This window comes from Triticum urartu, chromosome 5 (genome assembly GCF_003073215.2).
Source record: "Triticum urartu cultivar G1812 chromosome 5, Tu2.1, whole genome shotgun sequence".
In the NCBI taxonomy this organism is placed as follows: domain Eukaryota; kingdom Viridiplantae; phylum Streptophyta; class Magnoliopsida; order Poales; family Poaceae; genus Triticum; species Triticum urartu.
Window position 1 is genome coordinate 141,110,497 of NC_053026.1, and position 21,936 is coordinate 141,132,432.

General features: G+C 49.4%; 1 protein-coding gene across 2 annotated transcripts; it reads left to right on the top strand.

The window, feature by feature from the left end:
- Positions 1–383: 383 nt before the first annotated feature.
- Positions 384–21,452, top strand: LOC125508221 (E3 ubiquitin-protein ligase RGLG5-like). Of its 2 annotated transcripts, XM_048672837.1 has the most exons (12): positions 384–567; positions 732–1,235; positions 1,695–1,779; positions 1,856–1,996; positions 2,085–2,198; positions 2,283–2,380; positions 2,513–2,592; positions 13,488–13,593; positions 13,666–13,793; positions 13,894–14,098; positions 20,775–20,831; positions 20,913–21,452. In XM_048672837.1, exons 1-12 carry the CDS (start codon positions 553–555, stop codon positions 20,991–20,993), a joined length of 1,614 nt encoding a protein of 537 aa, XP_048528794.1. In that variant the 5' UTR covers positions 384–552; the 3' UTR covers positions 20,994–21,452. The 2 variants fall into 2 exon arrangements, with proteins under 2 accessions (XP_048528794.1, XP_048528795.1); XM_048672838.1 differs by lacking the exon at positions 13,894–14,098.
- Positions 21,453–21,936: the final 484 nt, after the last annotated feature.

The window sequence follows — 21,936 nt, forward strand, 5'->3', positions numbered from 1 at the left end:
CGCAAAACAGGTGGCCGTGGTTGGGTAGCTAGGGGCGCCGAGGGGGAGGGGCGGGGCGAGCACACGTCCGAGCTGCACAGTTACAATGGCAGCGGCGGCGACAACGATGACAACGGAAGTGCGGCCGGAGAGAGGGAGGAGGACGGATAGAAAAAGACGCCCCTATGCCACTGACGGGCGGGTCAGGGGAGGACACGCGCAGACGGCCCACGCGCTGTCCGTTTCACCCAAAAGACGCAAACTTGGGCCAGGGATAGGTCAAAAAGAGACACAAAACGGACAAAAATCCGTTTGTGCCCGCGCGCTGGACCGTCTGGTTCTTACGTTTTATCCCAAACAGACGTGCGCGGACAAGATGGGGTCACGCGGTAGAGTTGGCCTAAACATCATCACTCGACACATCGACCCTTGACTCGACTAGACGCAACAACAGCTTCCTCCTCGGCATGAACGGCTCATCAGCCATTGCCCTTCCAATCCGCCCAACCTCGCATCTCCCTTCCCCCGAGGAGTGGCAGAGCTCGCCTCCCTCGCGTCGTCGTCCTCATCGGCATGAGCGGTTTCCTCGTACGCACTAGATGCACCAGCTTCATTCACTTCTCCAAATCTTCAACAGAAAGTTCCTGTTGATTTGTTTGTTGTTCGTCGGAGCCATTTAAGCTTCGATTTTTTGTTTTTGTTTCGATTCGTTGATCTTGACTGTTGCCGTTACGATATGCTTGGAGTTTCAGGCTGTGGCCGGCAAGATTGTCACGCTCCTGCTGTGGGTGCTCTTTCTGATCCTGCAGACAGCCACCAAGGTTGTCGGGGGCCTCCTGCAGGTTGCACCGCCAGCCGAGCCACAAGAAGAGCCGCAACCAGAAGCAGCACCACGACCCAGATCGCCGCCGGCTGCGAGGAACAGCGCCGGCGGCGGCCCCGCGGACCCATACGATCCGCGGTCACAGCCGTGGGACCCACCACCGTCCCCCCACACCGCTCCGTTGACGGATGAGTATCACTCGTCCTCGATCTACCGGCGGCGGGTGAGCGCCCCGCAGGCTGCTGAGGATTTGGTGGTTTCCTCCAGCAGTTACTCTCGTTCGGCCGTGGCAGCAGTGCCAGCCTCTCCGGCTCATGCCGTCTCAGCGCCACCAGTGTCGCGGACAATTAAGACACCGGCAGTTGCCAGTAAGCGGCCCAAGCTGGAGAGGAAGTACTCCAAGATCGTGGACCAGTACCGCTCCTTGGATGAGGTATGTATCAATGTGTGTATTGGATTTGGTGATGTTCAAATGTTCAACACTGCTTCCAAAATCGGGCTCGAAGCCATATCGGGGATGGAATTAGACATTGTAGATGGCTTGGACATTAGCGGTATCTGGTTTAATGTAGTGCTGTGGAGCTTGCATGGTGCTTACATCTAAAAGGTGCGAAACTGATAGTGCAAAATTTCACCCGGAATGATAACAAGGTGGGGAACAATTTGCACGAGCCGCACAACAAACTGATGCATCTGCTCTTTTGAAATTGAAAATTGCGAACCGAGCCCGCCGAATAAACACTGTTTATAGACTAACGCCAAACAAGAGTCTAGAGGGAGTACTTAACAAATTGTAAGGAAATGTACTCCCTCTTTAAAGAAGTATATTTCTTTACGGAGGGAGTACTTAACAAATTGTGACACTTGGCTCAATACTGAGTTCTGTATGCAGGTTATTGAAGCATTAGCGCAAGCTGGCCTCGAGTCTTCCAATTTAATCATTGGAATTGATTTCACGAAAAGTAATGAATGGACAGGTAGTTGAATAGAATATATGCGTTGGACAAAACATTCATTCTTGATGCTTGACTATGTCTGCAATTCGGCATGCAGGAAAGAGGTCATTCAGTGGTGTGAGCCTGCATCATATTGGTGATGCCCCCAATCCTTACGAGCAGGCAATCTCCATCATTGGACAAACACTGTCAGCTTTTGATGAGGATAACTTAATTCCGTGCTATGGTTTTGGAGATGGTAAAGCTCAAACTTTTCTTTTGTTAATTTACCAATATAGAGTGAAATTGCACAAGACTAATAGTTCAGTTTTATTTGGAAAATGCAGCATCTACACATGACCAAGATGTATTTGCCTTCAATCCTGACGAAAGACCATGCTATGGGTTTCAGGAGGCTTTGGCTCGATATAGACAAATCGTTCCTCATCTTCGTCTTTCCGGTAGTAAAGCTCAATTTTGATTGTTGTTTTTTGAAGTGTACAATCATGGTCAATGTATGCATAAAATTTGTTATATGTTTGAAGGTCCTACATCATTTTCTCCAATAATTGAAATGGCCACAACCATTGTTGAGCAAAGCGGTGGCCAATACCATGTTTTAGTAATAATCGCCGATGGACAAGTAGGCTTTTTTCTATCACCCTTCTTATTTTTATTTTTTAGTTCAATTATTATATCATTGGCTTTCCTGTGCACGATGATGTTTTTCCTATGTTGGTATTATTTGGCCTGTGTCTGAAATATCACTATACAGGTCACACGAAGTGTTAACACTGAATTTGGTCAATTAAGTACCCAAGAGCAGATGACTGTAGATGCTATTGTGCAAGCCAGGTAATGTGGGGTTATTTTAGGCGGAGTATGTAAAATGGTGTACCATAAAAGTTTCTTAGTTGCAATAAATATCACGATCAATATGCTGTTGTGTTGTATGTTTAATCTTAACATGATTCCTGTTAACACCAGATGTGTACAGTTAAGGGTGTGTCTCATTATTCTACTACCCCAATTTTCTATTGCTTATCTGATGGCATAATGCGTATATGTACTTAGAAAGTTCTGTTTTGGTATGTCAAAATACACCTATTTGTTTGTATTTCTTGTTCCTGCAGTATTCATGTCCAGCTTGCAACAAATTATTTACATTTGATTAGTAACTACAGAGTAAGCATAAGACGTTGAAAAGCTCTTGCTACTTGTCTTGATTTTCAAACAGCTGCGGTAATTGCTATCAGCATTTAATTGTTTTTATGTCATCAATAGCCTTCGGGAAACACAAAGTCCCAACAAAGTACATTACCCTCATCAGGCTGCCCGTAATGGTGAGTATCATATACTAGTATCATGCATATGATACCACATCCTCTCTTTCCTCATTTAATTGTGTGCCACATAATAAAAAAAGTCTAGTTGGCATGCATGATATATCGTTTATGATACTACCATTTCGACCAGCCTCAAGGACATATATGATAATGTTGTGAAAAGTGTTCGAACAAGTGATGGTGACACTGATGACTTTCCAGTTAAAATAGCACTCCACCAAGGTCAACTTTGAGGCCTTATCTTTTTGCTTTGGTGATGGATCACAAGGAGATATTCCATGGTGTATGCTCTTTGCGGATGATGTCGTGCTAGGCAACTGGTAGGAGCTAGGGTTCTACCGGGTCTAGGCCGGAGGTTGTAGGGTAAGGAGGGAGTTGGACGTGGACGAACATGCGGCCGCCGGCGGCTGGGCGCCGTCGTGCGTGAGGGAGGAGGCGGCGGCGTTGGCAGGAGGCGGCTAGGGTTAGGTCTCCCGGCTCCCTAAGGAAGCCGAGCAAATATGATTGCTTCTTGCTTAATCCCAAAACAGGTCCTTACACGAGTTTATATAATCCTCCTAATAAGATAATTGGGCTAAGCCCCTAATAACGGTAAGATAAACTTGGGCCACAACTAACTGGGCTAAGCCCCTAATATGCCGGTCATAATATTTCTCCCCGCCTGCACAAACAGCTCGTCCTCGAGCTGGAAGGCGGGGAAGCGCATGCGGAACTCCTTGAGGTGATCAACCAACGTCAAACACCTCTGCGTAAGCTGGGGTGGGCAGGTCATCGAGCCCGGCGGCGTCCTCCTCCTCCTCAATGTAGTCCACAGCCTCCAGGTAGAAGAGTCGCGGGCAGACGTGGCCAGGCATGCAGGGCTCGTCGCAGTTGAAGCACAACCCTTGGCGGCGACGCTCAAGTAGCTCGGCCGAGGTGAGCCGACGTAACGGGCGCGCCGCGGACGCGGCGAGGGGTGCCGTGGAAGCCTGAGCAGGCCGATCCTGCGCGGGAATGTCCGGCCAGGGTGGTGGCCCAGCGGCCCGGGATGGTGATGCCTGCTGGATGGCCACCGCGCGGCGCTTGAACGCGCGGGCGTAGTACATGGCCGTCTGGAGGTCCTGGGATCCCCCAGCTCCACGTTCACGCGTATATGATCCGACAGACCGCTGACGAAGAGCTCGGCCCGGCGAAGTCCTGCACCGTAGAGGTGAAGGGAAGGCGGCCCAACTCCGCCAGCCGGCTCCCGCATATCGGCGGCCTGAAGCGAAGGAGGCATAGCTCACGAAAGCGCTCCCATGGGGGCATGCCGCCCTCGTCCTGCTCGAGGGCGTAATACCACGTCTGTGTGGCGCCTCGGAGGTGATAGGAGGCGAGCCAGGTGCGGTCCGACGCGAGCGTGCGTTGCCCTTGGAAGAACTGCTCACACTGATTAAGCCAGTTGAGGGGGTCCTTGGTGCCGTCGTAGGTGGCGAAGTCGAGCTTGGCGAAGCGTGGTGGTGTTAGTATGACCGCCGTGGCCATACGCTCGGCGGTGCGGAGCAGCGAGGGGGACGGCGCCGGGTCGGTGGACACAGGGGGTCCCTCGTGGAAGGGCGGCCCGTCGAGGCCAGCGTAGGGGCCCGCGGAGCCGGAGGGCCCGCCGTACTGCAGGGTGGGCGCCGGCTATTCCGAGGCAATTGTGTAGACCGGATGCGGCAACGGCCCGGTCAACCAGGCCGGAAGCGGTGACGGCGAGGGTGGGAACCGGACCTCGTGGATCGGGACTCCCGCCAGCGCGGTCGTAGCCGGGCCGGAGCTGACCGGAGGTGGCGACGGCAGCAGCAGCTGCTGCAGCGGGGCGATGGGCAGTTGCAGGCCTGCAACGGCTGTTGCAGCAAGGCGACGGTCGCGGCGGAGGCGCCGGGGGCGGCAGTTGCCAGGGGCGGCCGAGTGGTTATGAGGTGACCAACCGATGGCGACGCGCGGGGCGGCCGAGTGTTTATGAGGTGACCAACCGATGGCGACGCGCGGGGCGGCCGGGTGGTTATGAGGTGACCAACCAATGACGACGCGCGGGGCGGCCGTGTGAAATAGACCGTCTCGCGGAATGACGATGCGCGAGGCGTACGGGTGATGTAGATGCCTCCCGCGGAGTGACGATGCTCGGGGCGTCCGCGTGAAGCAGACTCGTCCCACGGAGTGGCGAGGCGCGGATGACCGAGTGATGATGGCGTGTCGAGCAGTTGATTGCGGTGCTTCACTGTTTGGGAACCGAATCGTTCATCGGAACAAAGAAGATGTGGGTCGGCTGCCGCAACTGCCGCTGTTGTTGTCGATGATGTTCTGGATGTTAGCCGACCAAGTAGTGTCAGGCAAACCGTCCGAGTGAACCCAGGAGCTTCACCACTGAGTGAGCGCAGTCCGAGTGGACTCCTCATCCGAGTGCGCCTGATGGTCCGAGAGAAGCACAGCTGTGCTGCGGTCCAGTCGGTGTGGTGCTGGCTAGGCAGGTTGAGGTGGACTGCCGGGCTCGAAGGCCTCAGTGAGATTCAACATAGATGTGCCCACGAGCGCTATTCCATCTGATGGAGGAGGGCGGCTCGATCGCTTGCAGGCAGACAGGATCCGAAGCGCGTGGGAGGAGTTGTCCACGTCTAGCGCCTAATTAATCTGCATGCAAATGGTTTAACGCTAATTAAGTGAGAGTTAAAGCCATTGATGTATGTAATGGATGTTTCCCACGGCCATTTATCTCCCGCATGCAGGACATAAAGGGGAAGGAATTAAGATTAGAAGGAAAGTGGAAGGCGGGCGTAGAGCTCCCTGATCAGCCATGGCGGCGGCAGCTTTTTGCGCGGATCCATCGCGAGGTGAGGCGACCGCGATGAATCCGGGTGCGAAACGGCATTCTCCTGCGAGGCTGTGTGTGGGGCGGCCGAGAGGTGAGGACGAGTTCACTCGAGCGACGACTTGCGGGGCGGTCGAGTGAAGTTGATGACGACGTGTTGTGTAGTCGATCGCGGCGCTTCACCATCGAGGAGCCGAATCGTTGATCGAAACAAAGGGGAGGTGGGCCTATCGCTGCAACTGCCGTCGTTGTTGTGATTGCTCCGCCAATGACGCTCCTGTCAAATTAGCAATAAATCTCTAGTAATTAGGTGTATCGGTTTGGCTAACTGACGCATTGAAGGAGACGGCCACGCGTGACGCATTTGAAGGAGTTGTTCACGTCCAACGCATTGATGGACTTGCCCCACGTTTAGAATCTGCATGCAAGAGGTATTAGTATTAGTGGTGATTAAGCAAGAACTAAATACGATTCTGCATACGATGGGATTTGAGATGAGGAGAGTTGTAGAGGCAGCCCGAAGGAAAGCTCTGTTGCGGCGGAAAGGCCGGTCTGGCCGGAACTAGACCGCGGCCGAGAGGTGGCGATGAGGAGGATGAGCTGCTGGCCGCAATCCAGTCGCGGGCCGGTGCGAGCGCTGCTGGCTGTGTTTCACTACTCAAGGAGCCGGAGCTGTGCACAGGTCAGAATCGTGCTTCGACGCGAGAGGAACTGGGTCGAGTGCCGTCAGCCGGGCCTAGTCGCCTGAGGAGTCAGGTCAATCAGACCACCGGTAGACGCGTTCAACCGGCCGGGGAACCCCGCTGAGCGTTAGCGGCTGTGCGTGTGTACGCGCTTGGCGATGGCGTCGCTGATGAGTACGCGAGATGATGACGGGGGGACGACGACACTTCATCGTCCGGGAGCCGAACCACCGATCGGAACAAAGGAAGGCATCCTTTTGTATGAGCTCGTGTGCGTACAGAAAAAGAACCAACCATAGTTAGATCATTGCAATGTTTGATTGTAAAGAGGACAAGTTGAGATGAGCAACTCCCTGATCCTTTTGTATGATAAGGAGTATTTTGTGTGATGGCCGGGACCCCAATAGTCAAAATTGGTAGCGATGATTGTTTGATCTAGGGAGATCATCCAAGAAAGCTCGAGTCGCCCGCAGAAATTAGTTTGTTGCCGGCGATTGAAGAAAAAACCATCTGCATCATGGCTCGATAGACGCCATGCCCCATGGTGGGCGCCAACTGTCGTGGTAACGATTCCGGCGATAAGAGAGGGGTATGATAAAGGAGCATGATCTATCGAGATGCATATGGGTGACACGGCGGTTTTAGCGAGTTCGGGCCTCTCACGATGGAGATAACAACCCTACGTCTCGTGCTCCGGAGAGGCTTTGTTTTATCTTAGTATGTATCCGGAGATTACAATGAGAGAGGAAAGGATCCCCGTAGTCCTGAGACTAATGGTGAAAAAGAGAGAGAGATGGAAGAAAAAAGCCCCCTTGTCTAGTGGTGGGGGGTGGCTTATATAGAGTGCGCCACCCCCTCACCTCCTATGTTACAAAGTGGGTCATGAATGCCATAATACCAACCCACTACCAAGACCTCACTATGAGAATGATGCCGACTGCTTTGCTGTCTGCTGGTCTTCGTATATCCGAGTGAGTCGTACGGTCGAGTGGTGAACTGTCATCCGAGTGGATGGTATGCTGCTTGTCCGAGTGGATAGTATGCCTGTATAAAATTTATCTGGATCCACATGTTGTGTGGACCCCATGCTTTATGATATTTCAACCATTCGTGGGCCTACCTATGTGTATCCCCAACAGCCACCAGTGCCGCGCTAGCGGAATGAGGCGTGGCAGCCAGATAAAGCACCAGGGGCTCGAGGGGACGCGGCGCCACCATCACTGGTGGGCTGGTCATGCCTTTTGAGGTCTTGAAATGCCGTGTTGGCCTCCGGAGTCCACTCAAACGGGCCCTTCTTCTTCATCAGTTTGAAGACCGGGAGGGCGCGCTCCCCCAGCTTGGAGATGAAGCGCCCCAGTGAGGTCACACAGCCCGCGAACTTTTGCATTTCCTTGAGAGTCTGTGGTGGGCTCATGTCTTCTATTGCTTTGACCTTCTCTGGGTTCGTCTCGATCCCCCTGTGCGACATGAGGAAACCCAGCAGCTTGTCGGAGGGGACGCCGAACACGCATTTCTCTGGGTTGAGCCGCAAATCTACCTTGTGCAGGCTGGCAAAAGTCTCCTCCAGATCCTGAATGAGGGTCCTAGCCTCCCGAGATTTTAACCACAATGTCGTCGACGTAGGCTTCAGCATTCCTCCCGAGCTGTTGGCCTAGAGCAATGTGCATCAGCCGCTGGAAGGTCGCTCCAGCGTTACGCAGCCCGAACGGCATGCAGGTGTAGCAGTACACCCCGCACGGGGTTAAGAATGCCGTCTTCTCTACGTCCTCCACCGTCATCTTGATCTGGTGGTAACCTAAGAAGGCATCTAGGAAACATAACAGGTCACATTTAGCAGTGGAGTCGACGATCTGACCGATGCGCGGAAGCGGGAACGGGTCCCGAGGGCAGGCCTTGTTGTGGTTGGTGAAGTCGACGCACATGCGTTCCTTCCTGCCCTTCTTGGGCACGACGACGGGGTTTGCCAGCCATTCCGGGTATCGGACTTCGCGGATGACACCCGCCGCCTGTAGCTTGCGGGTTTCCTCGACGATGAAGGACTGCTTCTCTGTGGACTGTCGTCGCGCCTTCTGCTTCACCGGGCGCACATTGGGGCATACCCTCAAGTGGTGCTCGATTACTCCCTTGGGACCCGCACCAGCTGCTTGGGCTCCCAGGCGAATACCTCCTTGTTCGCGCGCAGGAATTTCACCAGTGCCTCTTGTTCCGGGTCGAGGTTGGCGCCTATGGTGAAGGTGGCTCCCGAGGCCCCATCATCCTCGACCGTTACTTGCTTCGTCTTGGCCCGATCTTGCGAGAATAACTGCTTCTTCTTCGCCGGCGCAACCCCCTGGGCCCCAGCCGCGGCTTCGCCAGTGGGGCGAGCTGCCGCTGCGACCCTGAAGGCGAGCCTGAGGGCCGTCAAGGCCTCCTTGGCGTCTCTGGCCACGGTAAGGACACCGCTGCTCGCCGACATCTTCATGAGGTTGTAGGCGGGATGGGTTGCCGCCATGAACTGAGCCAGGGCAGGGTACCCGAGGATGGCGTTGTACGGGAGGCCGATGCAGGCGATGTCGAAGTCGATAAGCTCGGTGCGGTAGTTGTCGCGGGTGCCGAAGGTGACGGGGAGGCGGATCTGCCCTAGGGGGTTGGTGGAACCACCACCAACTCCGGAGAAGGGCTTGGCGTGATGGAGCCGGCCGAGCGGCACGTGGAGCAAGCTGAAGGCTTCCACGGAGAGCATGTTGAGGCCGGCTCCTCCGTTGATGAGGGTGGGTGTGCAGAGCATCGGGAGCGCACCCGTGCCTGCGGTGGTCGCTGGATAGTCCCCCGAGTCGAAGGTGAGGTCGGCCTTGGGTACCGCCCATCCCGGAGGAGTCCCCTGTTGTACACGTGCGGCGCCCATCTGGCGGATGAACTGCTTGACGTGGCGATCCGAGGGCGGCGCCTGTGAACCACCCAGGAGGGCCGCGACGGCGGGGGGCGCCGGTGCCGCGAAGTGCGCGATAAAAAGGTCGCGCAGCTCCTCCCAGGAGGCCACAGAGGACTCCGGCAGGTTGAGCAACCAGGCGCGCGGCACGCCAGCGAGGGCCATGGGGAGCCAGTTGGCCATGACCTGGCCGTCGCCTCCGGCCTCCCGAATGGCCTCCTCGTACGCCTGGAGGAAGGTCGCTGGATCCGCCGCGCCGAAGTAGCGAGGTGGCATCTTCGGCTTGAACTTGTGCGGCCACCGTACCTGCCGCAAGGCGGGGATGAAGGCTCGGAGCCCCACAGCGCCCCCGCGCGGGCCTGTCGCTTCGGCCGGAGGAGCGACGCTCGCCATGGGAGCTGGATGGAGAAGCGAAGCGGGCAGACAGGCAAAGCTTCGACGCACCCCTACCTGGTGTGCCAAATGTCGGATTACGGGTTCCGGCAAACCCTTGTGAGGTTCGAACTCTGGGGTGCGCACGAAGAACACTCTCTTCCTAGCTCGCTCGCTCAACGATCCCACGGCCTAGCTCGGCGGACCCAAGGAACAAGAGACACGGGGGTTTATACTGGTTCGGGCCACCTTGCGGTGTAATACCCTACTCCAGTGTGTGGTGGATTGCCTCGAGGGGCTGAGGATGAACTAGTATAGTAGATGAACAGCCTCAGGAGGTGAGGTGTTCTTGGGCTCGATGAGCTGGTGTGTGTGAGGATGATCTGAATGGCTAGGTCCTATTTATAGTGGCCTTGGTCCTCTTCCCAAATGTTAGGCGGGAAGGGATCCCACAACGGCCAAGTTTGAAGGGGGACAACTAGTACAAGCTATCCTGACAAAAGGTGGTCTTTGCCTGCCAAAGGCTCTGGTGGTGATGCTGCTGTGGGCTCCGCGATGACCTCCGTCCTGCCGTCCTGGCGGTCTTGGTCTTGTTGTACCGATATGGAAATCTTTGCCTGATGCCTCGGGACCCGTGCTTGCGCTTGCCTCGTTAGCACCAAAGAGGAAACTGGTACACTACGCCCGCTGGCGCCCGCCTGGCCTTGGTCGTCATGGCTCATGTCACGTGAACCTCGCGAGATGCCCCTTGCATAGATATCTTTGCTCCTTGGGAACCGGCCTAGTGAGGCCACCCCCAGGGAGGTCTTGGTGCCGTCCGCCTCGCGAGGGTCTTGGGTGGTCGCTGCTGAAGCTGGGCGGTACCAGGCCGTTGGTGGAGCCACGCTTTGGGCCGCAGGCAGGCAAGTCTGGGCACCCCCGGTCCTAGAACGCCGACACCTGCGCTCTTCTTGAACGCGATGCCACCATGCACCGGCTCCTCCTTTCAGCTTGTATGCGACCAAATGAACTCTACGATCTTCCGGAACCTCCATGACCTCAAAGAAAGTCTCCACTTCATATAACCAATCTAGGCACCCTTCAATATCGACATCTCCATTAAAAGTTGGGATCTCAGCTTTCACCTTGTATGTATCTCTTGCATATGTAGGGTTGGGTACTCTCCGATATGCGTAGAGATCTGGTTCTTCAAGGGCATCATCATATTCTTCACCTTCAGAAGCTTCAACACAAATTGCCTTCTTGAAGCACGTTGAACAGCATGTTGTTGTGACGGTCTTGCTCCAAGATTACCTCTCCTTCTTCTTTGATGAATATCTTTTTCTTTAGATGAATCTCCTTCATTGGTAGTAGGGGGACACCCTTTCATATCATCTCAACCAGCTGGTCAAATCTTCGATTAAGATCTTCACGCAGCTCTTTGATTTGTTGTTTTGGAGCATCCATCCTCTTCTCCAATTGCTCGATTGCTTGCTGCAGCTTGCTCTCGAAGAAGACAACAAGAACTAGTATGGGTCATCGAGGCTCTGATACCACCTGAAGCAGCACAAAGGTTGTGGAGGAGCAACTCCACCTTGCTGCTACAATGTGTACAACACAAGTGTTGAAGGAACAACTTCAGCGTGCTGCGCTAGATATCGCTCTAGAGGCTAATGTAGGCCGATATGGCAGCAAGAGTTCAACCCAGAACTCCTAGAGCACAAGATCTACTCCAAGATCTTAGATAAGAACAACAAGTTCTATTATAGGTAGTGGGTACATAGTCTGAGCTACAAAGTAGAGGTGAGGACCTCTATTTATAGGGCTTTGGAAAACCTTCACATACTTCTACTTATAGTTGGAACACTCTAGAAAACATTATTTAGGATTCACCTCTCTACTCACAGCTACTTGTAACTAGAGAACTCTAGAAATAGCAGGAAGGGTAAAGGAAAAAAAAGAAATACTATACTAGAGTGGAAGTATCTAGAAGTAGCCAAACAGATCTGGCATCTGTTTTTTTTCTCATCTATTGTTCCTCATCATAGTGGAATAAAGTATCTTGCATGAAAATAAGAGTTGAGCTTAGAAGATGCAAACACAAGGGGCTCGATGATGTTTTTCCTGTGGTTCGATAGTTGGCGCTATCCTACTCCACATTTTTTATTGTGTGGATATCCTACTCCACGTTGATGGAGGCTTTGAACCAAATGGTTCTAAGATTGCAAGGAGCTCAATGAACCTATTTCGCCATGGTTTGCGCCAAGAAGCCTCACTAAGGGGTAGATCTTCACGAAATAAACGATCTCCTTGCCCTCACAAACTCTTGAGTCCTTCACAAAGTAGTGGATGAAGGCTTTTAAGTGACTTCTACCCATCTACAAGGCGCATACCCTCCAAGAGTAACAAGCAAAGCAAACTCACTTGGCAGATTTCCTCGAAAGATCTTTAATCAAAGCTCTTCTCAAGAGCCTATATGATCTCTCTCTCTGATACAAGGTGTATGAGTGGTGTAAGAAGAGAGGAACACTAGGTGTAGGTGTTCAAGAAGAAGGAAAGAGTTCTTGACCTTCAAACCTTCCAAGAATCAAAGAAGTGTTCATGCAATCACCCATCACTTGTCTTCTTTTCTTTCCTAGAAGCTAGCTCTCTCTCTCTCTCAAGACTTGAACTTTTGGTAGTTGGAAATGAATGATATGAGTTGAATGGCTTGCCAGAATGAAGGGGTATCCAAATCTATATATAGAGCTCGACGGAAAGCTGACTGTTACTTGAAAAAGTTACTAGTCGAGAAGTGCTGGAAGAAATTCTTTGGAACTCCCGAATGTGTTTTTGGGAACCTTGGGAAAACACATCAGTCAGAAGTACCGGGATAAAAAAATAGTGGTTGCGGAAGACAAAAAGGTGGCTCCTTTCTTCGTGCATAGAACTATCTTGGAAGTACCGTGTAAACCAAATTCTCAGTAGTACTATAGCAGATAGAGCAGTTCTCACAAAGTCATAATGAGGATCATGCAGGAATGCCAGAGTCACAGCTCGGAAGTATTGGGTGGATTTGCTCGGGGGTATTGGACTTAAACTGTGACCAGATAGCAAGCTGAAAGCTGTTTGGAAGTGTCTTCTGAAAAGTTAGGGTTTGAAGTGCCGGAGGTAACATAGAGGAGTTTGGCTTGGCACCGCCGGGACAGAAATGAGCGGCGGTCCGTACTGTGGAAAACTTGGTTTGGCTCTCTAGAATTAGCACACTCAGATAAGCTCGCTAGAACCGGTTAGCAAAAACGGTGGTACCAGGGCTTTGGAAAATCTTAGAAGTAAAGTGGCTAAAGTGGATTATTTCCAGAACTTTGGCTTGGGATCTTTTGTGGGGTTCAAACCAAAGTACCTTTGCTTGTGCCCCTCTTGATAGTACAACTGTCCTACACTCAATGGACAGCCGTCGCCTCAGGCAACTTGCGCCGTAGGGTTCCCTCTGGGTTCTGGTAGTCATGAAGCGAGTGTTCAACAAACTGGTGCATTTGATACATGAAGCTAAGCTAAGAATTCGCACCTTGCTTTTGCATGACCATTGCCAAAAAATATAACATCATAAATTCATCATATGGATTGACATAACACTGACTTCTCCTTGGTCGTATGTTCCCATTTTGTTGCAGTGAATTTCCTTTGTCTATAATTCTGGTCGGAGTTGGAGATGGTCCTTGGGACATGATGAATGAATTTGATGACAACATTCCTGCTAGATCTTTTGACAATTTCCAGGTAAATACCAAAACTATATAAATACTGATATTTGCTTCCCAAGCAAAATAACGGTGATATTCGCTATCCTAGTTTGTCAACTTCACTGGAATCATGTCAAAAAAGATCAGTCAAAGCATCAAGGAGACAGAGTTTGCCCTTTCAGCACTCATGGAAATACCTTTGCAGTACAAAGCAACATTACAGCTTGGAATACTGGGGTAAGCAGAAGCAAGAGCAAGTGTAGTTACACATATTTCTTATTTACCATTCCTAGTTGGCTTGATTGTCTCATTTGTTATTTGTGTTTTTACTAACTAGGCGTCGACTTGCAAAGTCTCCAGAGCGAGTTCCACTTCCTCCTCCTTTTGCAAGTTATAATACCACCTCAAGAGCAGCACCATCTTGGGAAAATAACTTCCGAAGTGTGCCTTCTAATCTTAGGGAGGAGGCAACTTTAGATTCAACAATCACACCGTCAGTTACACCCCCACCAGCTGCAGATGCTAGAGCATCAGAACTCCAAGTAAGACAAATACTGCCCTGCTATATCGTAGGATCTTTATAAATTGATCCAGACTAGAAAAAGACGAGAATCTCATGGGCAGGCACACACAATATAGTAAAATAGTGTATGTAGTAATTTTTGGAACAATGTTACAGCATAGTGACTTGAATAGTAAAAAGTTGTTCCAAAATTGCTACTTTTTGTGCACAATTTTACTATACTACATATAGTTTTTCTAGCGGTGTAGGATAACTATTCTACACTCGAGCTTAGCATAGCACTATTATGTGCGCGTGCATGCACGTGTGCGCGCGCGCGCATGCTGAGCAATTAGCCAACTACCAAAAATAAGGGGATCCGAAATTCGTAGGAGACATATAGTTTGGTTTTTCATGTGACTTGTTTGGCACCGTCAAATAAAATACTACCATATTTTTCATGGTGAACGGTAGTGGTATAATGATATCAGTATATGAATATGAAAAGGAAGTATATATGGAAGTGGTTTCCTTCTTTAGGATGATTAAGCAATTATTGATACTGCTAGCCACTATCCAAACAAGTATATACTTGTTAGCAATTGAAAGGTACTACCTCTGTAACTAAATACTCCCTCCGTCCCATAATATAAGAGTGTCTTTGACACGGCGCTAGTGTCAAAGACACTCTTATATTATGGGACAGAGGGAGTATAAGACATATTTAGTTACAGAGGTTACTTGAACTGCAAAAAGTCTTATATTTAGTTACAGAGGTAGTATATACCACTCCCTCCGTAAACTAATATAAGAGCGTTTAGAATACTAAAGTAGTGGTCTAAACGCTCTTATATTAGTTTACAGAGGGAGTACTTGTCACTGTACTGCTTAATTACAACCCAAAAGAGTATATATTGTTTGCCAATAAAATAGGTATATACTACCGCATGCTAAATTAAGGGGTATGTACTGTTTAAATCGAAAACAAATATATACTGCTTGGCAATTAAAGGAAGATATACTCTTTTCTTTCAAAGCAGTATATAGCTTATTTTTCACGATGGAGTAAATAACTTTTTTTCTACCCAATGGAGTATGTCAAGCTAAAGTACGCATATATGTCCATAAAGAACAGGAGTATATACGTTTAGTTGATGGAGATGACTCGTGATCTAGGCTACTGGCTGAGGGGATCAATTAGCCAAGAAACTACTAAACCAACCCTTGAGATGTTATCAGCCTTTCAAAGGCAAGCTGACATGGCCACCACTAAGGTCTATTGCTGCAAGAAATTGAAAAATCCAGCAAAAACAAGGTAACAAGCAATCTTAAAAAAAGATAAGTCCACTTCACAACCCTCAACTTACCAAATAGTTTAACTTGCGGCCCTTGACTCCAAAACCGGTTAGAACACACTCCTAACTTCCAATACTGTTTACTTTACTCCCTTGAGACGATTGGGACATGGTTTTGTGTGGCGTGGCACATTCAAATTGACCCCTCAAAGCTGAGGTGGCATCCGAGTTAGCAAAAATTATAAAACAAAATTGCTTGTCCCATTTGTCATAGCACATCTTCTTCCTCATCTTTCTCTTTCCTTTCTCTGTTCCTATATCCCGAGCCCAAGCGAGCAGTTGCGGTGTGCTCCCGGCCGTACCCGCCCACCAGTGTGTTCCTGTGCTCATGAAGATCTAGCACGTCTGCTAGCATCTGCATAATAACGATCCTAGGTCATCACTTCCACACAACATACACTTTGCAACGTGCACGCCATGTAGGTGGAATGCTCGGTATCATAACATAATTCCATACAAATCCGTAGCCATGCGTAGGCGAGGAAAAACGAAAAAAGTCCCATAACGATTAGGTCCGCGATCAGCCAGCTGCAACATTGACCATATCCGCACCAACCATCTAATGACAGCACACGGACGATGAGGTTCTTCAACATCAACTCCTTCGGGAAGGAAGCGACGCTCAAATGTCGCCATCACCGGATCCAACCACCTAGGCCAGAATCTAGGTTTTCAGCCTGAATAATCAGACCGAGCATATCCAAGTAATGCCTTCAACAAGGTAACAACGTAGAAAAAACATCGCTATTGCCAGGTATAACCAGCTCGGGTCAGACCTAGGCTTTCACCCCGGAGCTCGAGTAGCACCACCATCGAAGTCACTCATGTGTCGTCGCCACCGCTTTTTCGTGATTCCAACAACTACATGTGATGTGCGATCGCCACTGCTGCACAACCATCCCTCTGTGTCAAGCAGTCGTCCATAGTTTGCATCTCACCGCCGAAGTCCACCACCAGATATGGAGAGATGAACCCTCCTTTCGGTGACCACCGCTGTTGTGAAGCCGCAGGAGGTCGCTCCACCATAGTTTGTAGCCACCACCACTTGGCCGACCGGTTCTAGATCACCACCATCAAGATGTCCAGATTTGAATCAGGGCAACCATGCTGGTTTGACCAAGGACGACGCCAAGCTGTGGTTGAAGGGAAAATCCCAACTCATCACCACCATCTATATGTGTGCACAAGTCTCTCAATTCATCATCATACACCGCAATGGTTGAAGGGAAAACCCCATGCTCAACCATCTTGTCACCGTCGCCACGGGTGAAGGCTGAAGATGTCACATCATCACTCGCCTTCATGACTGAAGGGAACATCCCATGCTCGGTCATCTCACTATCGCCTCTAAAGATGGGAGCATCATTCTTGCTTGTCACCATGTCACTCGCCTCCAAATCTTGGTCCTTGAGAGGCTCCGTAGTCGTAGTCGTCACCGCGCCGTTTTCAAAAAGAGTCATGGTAGACTCGGCATCGTCAATGCCACGAGGAGGGATGGCGGTGAAGTCAAACTTTGGAGCGTAGTCTTGGAGCTCGTCGGGCTTGGACATCTTTGTAGTACTACCCTCATGCTCGTCGCCTTGGATTTCGGTTGTCGCGAAGTGTGCATGGGGTCGAGAAGCCTTGGCCTTCTTAAGTTCTTGTTCCGCATTGAGAGCACCAACGTAGAGGTCATCAAGAGACTCGTTTTTATTGAAGAAGATAGTCTTAGCGATGTCGTTGTTCAATCCCGTGGTAAAGTGGCACTTCATCCAAATGGGGTTGTCTGCACCGGCTTGTCGTAATGCTTTCTTCATCTCCATGAAGTACCCGTCGAGGGACTTGGAACCTTGTTTGGCGTTCTCCAATTGGCATCGAAGATTTTCCGTGTAGGTGGAAGGCACAAACTCTTGCCGCATAGCCGTCTTCGTTTTGGGCCAACTCATGTGGAAGTTCTTCGAAAGTGTGTGAAGCCAACATGCTGACGCGTGGTCGTGGAAGTTTCTTGTGGCGCACTTCACTTGATCTTCGGAGGGGGACTTGATGTAGTTTGAGGTTCATAGAAAGGAATCTCATGGTCGGTGTCGAGGTTGTAGTAGCTCGTGGAAGTGGGACCTAAGCTTAGGGAGCTTCTCTTGTTCATATTCTTGAGGTACTTGTCAGCGAAGATGCCGCACATCCAAAGGCGAAGATGCCAAGGGAGGTGGTGAAGTCCTCGAGCTTTCAAACTTCATGAACTTGTCAATGATGGTGTCGATGCCGATGTGACCTTGCCGGAGATGGTAGCTCGTGAGCATGTCACTTGAGTGTCTTCTTGAAGATGACCTCTTGCCGATGTTGATGAGGACATTGAGCTCCTCCAGTTGAGCGTCTATCTTGGCGTCGACGTAGCTCTTGTTGACATCAAACTCGTCGTCGTGGATGTAGACCGAAGGAGATGTGTCGTCCCTATACATCATGGCACTAGTGCAAGTAGTAAGTGCTAAAAGGGAAAGAACAATATCAAGCTACGTTCTCGGCTCTATGGATGACAAGGATAGAAGATATTTCAATGTGTACTAATAGAGCAAATATGGTGTTGATAAGTGTTCCCGGACGCACCCACAACTCACATCAAGGCTATATGTGGAGCTCGGTAAGGGATTAGTGGCACAAAATATCAAGCAAATTGAAGTTCAAGATATTGTAAATGTTGAAATCAATCCAAAGGACTCAAAATGGAAAGCAAGTGATCACTGAAGTAGAGGAGGGCAACAAAGAACATGTGCGGTGGGATAATGGGGCTTGTGCAACTATAGAGATGAGCAATACAAAATTGCCTAACAAAGACTAAGCTCATGTTGCACAAACACAAGGAGAGACACCAGCTTGATAGCACATTTGGGCACGATTCACCACTGCCCAATCCTATATATGCAACCAAAACGTTTTCCTATTCCATGTACCCTTTTCACAAGTTTATCTTTTCATGCCCCACTTTTGCTTATAAGTTTTGATCTTTTCCTTGCTTAGAAGCTTTTTTTTCTCTTTGCCACTATTCTTATTGAGCCTCAACTAAATATGCATGGGAGTAAGCTTTCACACTATATGATATACCAAATGATGTAACAATATGATATCGTATCACTATGGTGCTCAAGTTTTCGTGTAGCATGACAATACTTGGATAGCTAGTCTCAATAGTTATGAAGGTGATCGCAAAGATGGTGGGGCTATCAAAGTGTAGTGGCAAGGAAAGGTTTGTGACGAAATGGATACCTTCGCCAAACTTAACTTTTCACTTAGTTGGAGGTAACCGGCCTTGCTTTCGGTAGGTGGTCTCAAAGGATGGATGATCATCGCCGCTTGCGAAAGCTTATGGTTGATGTAGTCGATGGAACGGTACACGGTGTTGTTGTTGAAGCAACCATCCCTAAGTTGCCGGAACAACTTGGAGACTTCAACGACCACAAATGCAATGGGGACGAAAAAGGGTCAAAATTGCAGAAGTTATGGTGGTTTTGGTAGAGGGCCTAGGCGAAGATGCCAAAATTTGAAAAATTTGATGGACTCAAATGGTGTGGGAACTAATTTTGGTGGATGTCAATAACTACAAAACGAGCTAAAGAACATCAAAATCGGAGTCCAGATGAATTAGTTAGGGCCAAAACAAATGGCAACCAAAGTTGGTTTTCCAGGTATCGGATGTCCGGTCATCCGAGAAGCACCGGATGTCCGACTGATGGGACGCGATTTCTATACGGGCAACGGATTTCCGATGGGGATACCGGTTGTCCGGTGGCGGATGTCCATCACGGGATTTGGGCTCCGGATCGCGATTTTGGGGATTTGGGGGGCAAAATTGGTGGGGAAAAAAGACAAATTGGGCCTAGAGAACGCCAAGGGAGGTAGATCCATTTGCCAAACACTAGATCCATAGAAAGAAATCAACAAAAACTCGGTAGAACATCAAATCACAAGAAAAAATTGGGGCTATTTTTGTTGGATTTTTTTTGAAATTGGGCAAGAGCACAATAAACTAAGGGTAGAGAGGGGCAAGGCTCCAAATTTGTGGCAACCTTGCTTTGATACCAAGATGATGTAGGGTAGAGACCCTATGTGGCTCAATCTTCATAAATTGGAGCTGGATTTGAGAAAACCCATGAAGAACACAAGGGAAATCACACAAATCAACACACATAGATGCAAATGAAGATACACATAGATAGACCTATGTTTCAAATCATCCAAGGAGTGAGATGGAATAAGATAGTTTTTCCCCAAGTCCTAGGACAAGGAGGGCTTGATGCTCTTATGAAGCCTTTCTTCTCCAAATGTGGAGGCCTTGATAATCCACTAGGGATTCTTCTCCAAAGGAGGCCTTGTGTTTCAATGGAGTCTCTCTCTCAAGAGGAATTGCATAAGGGAAGATACATGAGGTAAGCTCTATGATTTGGTTTCTATTCTTAAGGGGAGGTCTATTTATAGTATAAGCCACGGAAGGGTAGGTGGGAGAGAGATATAAGGCCAAGTTGCCTGTCTTGCACACATGCAGGTACCGGATGTCCGGTGGCTCGCGAGGCACCGGATGTTAGGTACGCATCGGAAATTCGTTGATTTCCTCTTGGGTGGCACTGGATTTCCGGTGGTACCGGATGTCCGGTTGGTCGGGAAGCACCAGATGTCTGGTACGCCATTGGATGTCCGGCCGCTGGAGCACTGACTTAATCTTGGCTGCTCCTAGACGGTCCTTTTCATCAGGTTGTACCCCCGCAACTCCATCTTCCGTCTTCGCCTCCACGCTTCCTTCGCGGATGGTGTAGTTGTTCCTTTGTGCTTGCACTCCTCGTCATCCGTGAAGCTCCGATCAAATCTATACGTGCACGATAGATTATTAAGTAGTATACCATCCAAGAAGGAATCAAGTGAACACGTATAAAGGAGATGATTCATCTTTATATGTATGAATTAGATGTCGCACGTGTCACTTGGCAAAAGTGCTCTTAACATGGTGATGTTCTTAGGATGCTCCGCATCAAGTGTCCTACTAGGACCCGACTCCATACTCTGTCTACCCATGGTATGACTCCAAGTTTAAGTGTAACCTACCTTGTACACAATATTCGATACAACTCCAATAAGCACTTGGTACTTTGTTGCTTTCCTATGCAAGCAAGTTTTCCCTGGCCCATTGTGGTTAGGTAGTGTAGAAAAGCAAGCAATATTCTTAGTTTTGAATGGCGAGCATAGCACGGTAATTTTTTCTTCTCAATATCCAAGCATGCTATTTTTCATTAGTGAAGATTCTACTCCAACATCTGTATATTCTGTTTTACAGTAAAATGTTTTCATTGAAATCGAACAAATATATGTATATTCAGATCTACTTTTCGATATCTGCAGTTCTGCCCAGTTTGCCTTGCCAAACCCCGGGACATGGCATTTGGTTGTGGTCATCAGGTGAGACTTCATAACACTGGTAGGCCTAGACTGTTTAGCTAGACCGCATTTTCCCAGCCCTAAGTTTTTCTTTGCATGCAGACTTGTTCAGGGTGTGGACCGCAGGTCGCGGATTGCCCCATCTGTCGAAGGCCAATTGATACAAGAGTAAAACTATACTAACAGCCTCACATGCCTAACTAGATTTGACTGAAGTACGCTGGAGTGTTGGAAGTAGAATTCATGGAAAAGAAAAAGAACTCCGTTTGTACTGTAGCTTGCACCATAAAGAAAATGAATAACAGTTGTGTACTGCTCTGTGTTATATCTCATCAGTTCAGTACCTAGAATGGGCACTACTGCAAAACTCGTAACCGGTGGCAGGCGAAAAATAGCTACTAGTGATGGGGAAGCGGTGATTTGGTGCCTGAGCGCAGCTGCACCTGAAATCACGCCCGTCCATCGCTGGCTCGGGATGCGAACAATTCCAACCGGCGCGTCCTTCGCGAGCTGCAGTAATTTGGGTGTATTCATAGTTTTAGGTGTACGCGTGAATACTGTATGAAATAGTGGCACATGCGTGGGGCCACGGAGGCTATAAGAAAAGTTAGAATGTAATAAAATGATGAAACTTTGACCCCACCCTATGCATCTGATGTATTCCCCGACCGTATGTCACGAAAATCATTCCATCAGTGGCGCATTTAATTGCAACGACACGTCGCACTGTGGATGCGGATCAGCTGGTCGCTGGATGGCTCACCAATGTTATCAATGTTTCTGTGCCCGGCTGGGCCATGCATGCCATCCGTCCGAGAAACGTCTATGACACCAGACTCCATAAATATCTCTCCACCCACGCCACCTTTTCACCACGCCAACCGGTTAATCAGGGATATACTTTCTTTGTTTATAAGGCTGGTTGTAATGGAGAGTATCATATAATAGTATCATGCATATGATATTAGTATATGATACTACTTCACTAATGCATAGTATTATATATTAATATAATGTAGTACTTTATTTATTGTCACGCATGATACAAAGTAGCATAGCATTTATTATAATACGATATTATAATATGATACTTCATCATCTCTTTCTTCATTTAATGTTATGACAC

Excerpts from the sequence above, each read along its gene's own strand:
- LOC125508221 (XM_048672837.1), top strand. Across the intron at positions 1,780-1,855 it reads GAAAAGTAATGAATGGACAG|GAAAGAGGTCATTCAGTGGT; the intron begins GTAGTTGAATAG and ends TTCGGCATGCAG. Across the intron at positions 2,381-2,512 it reads TAATAATCGCCGATGGACAA|GTCACACGAAGTGTTAACAC; the intron begins GTAGGCTTTTTT and ends ATCACTATACAG.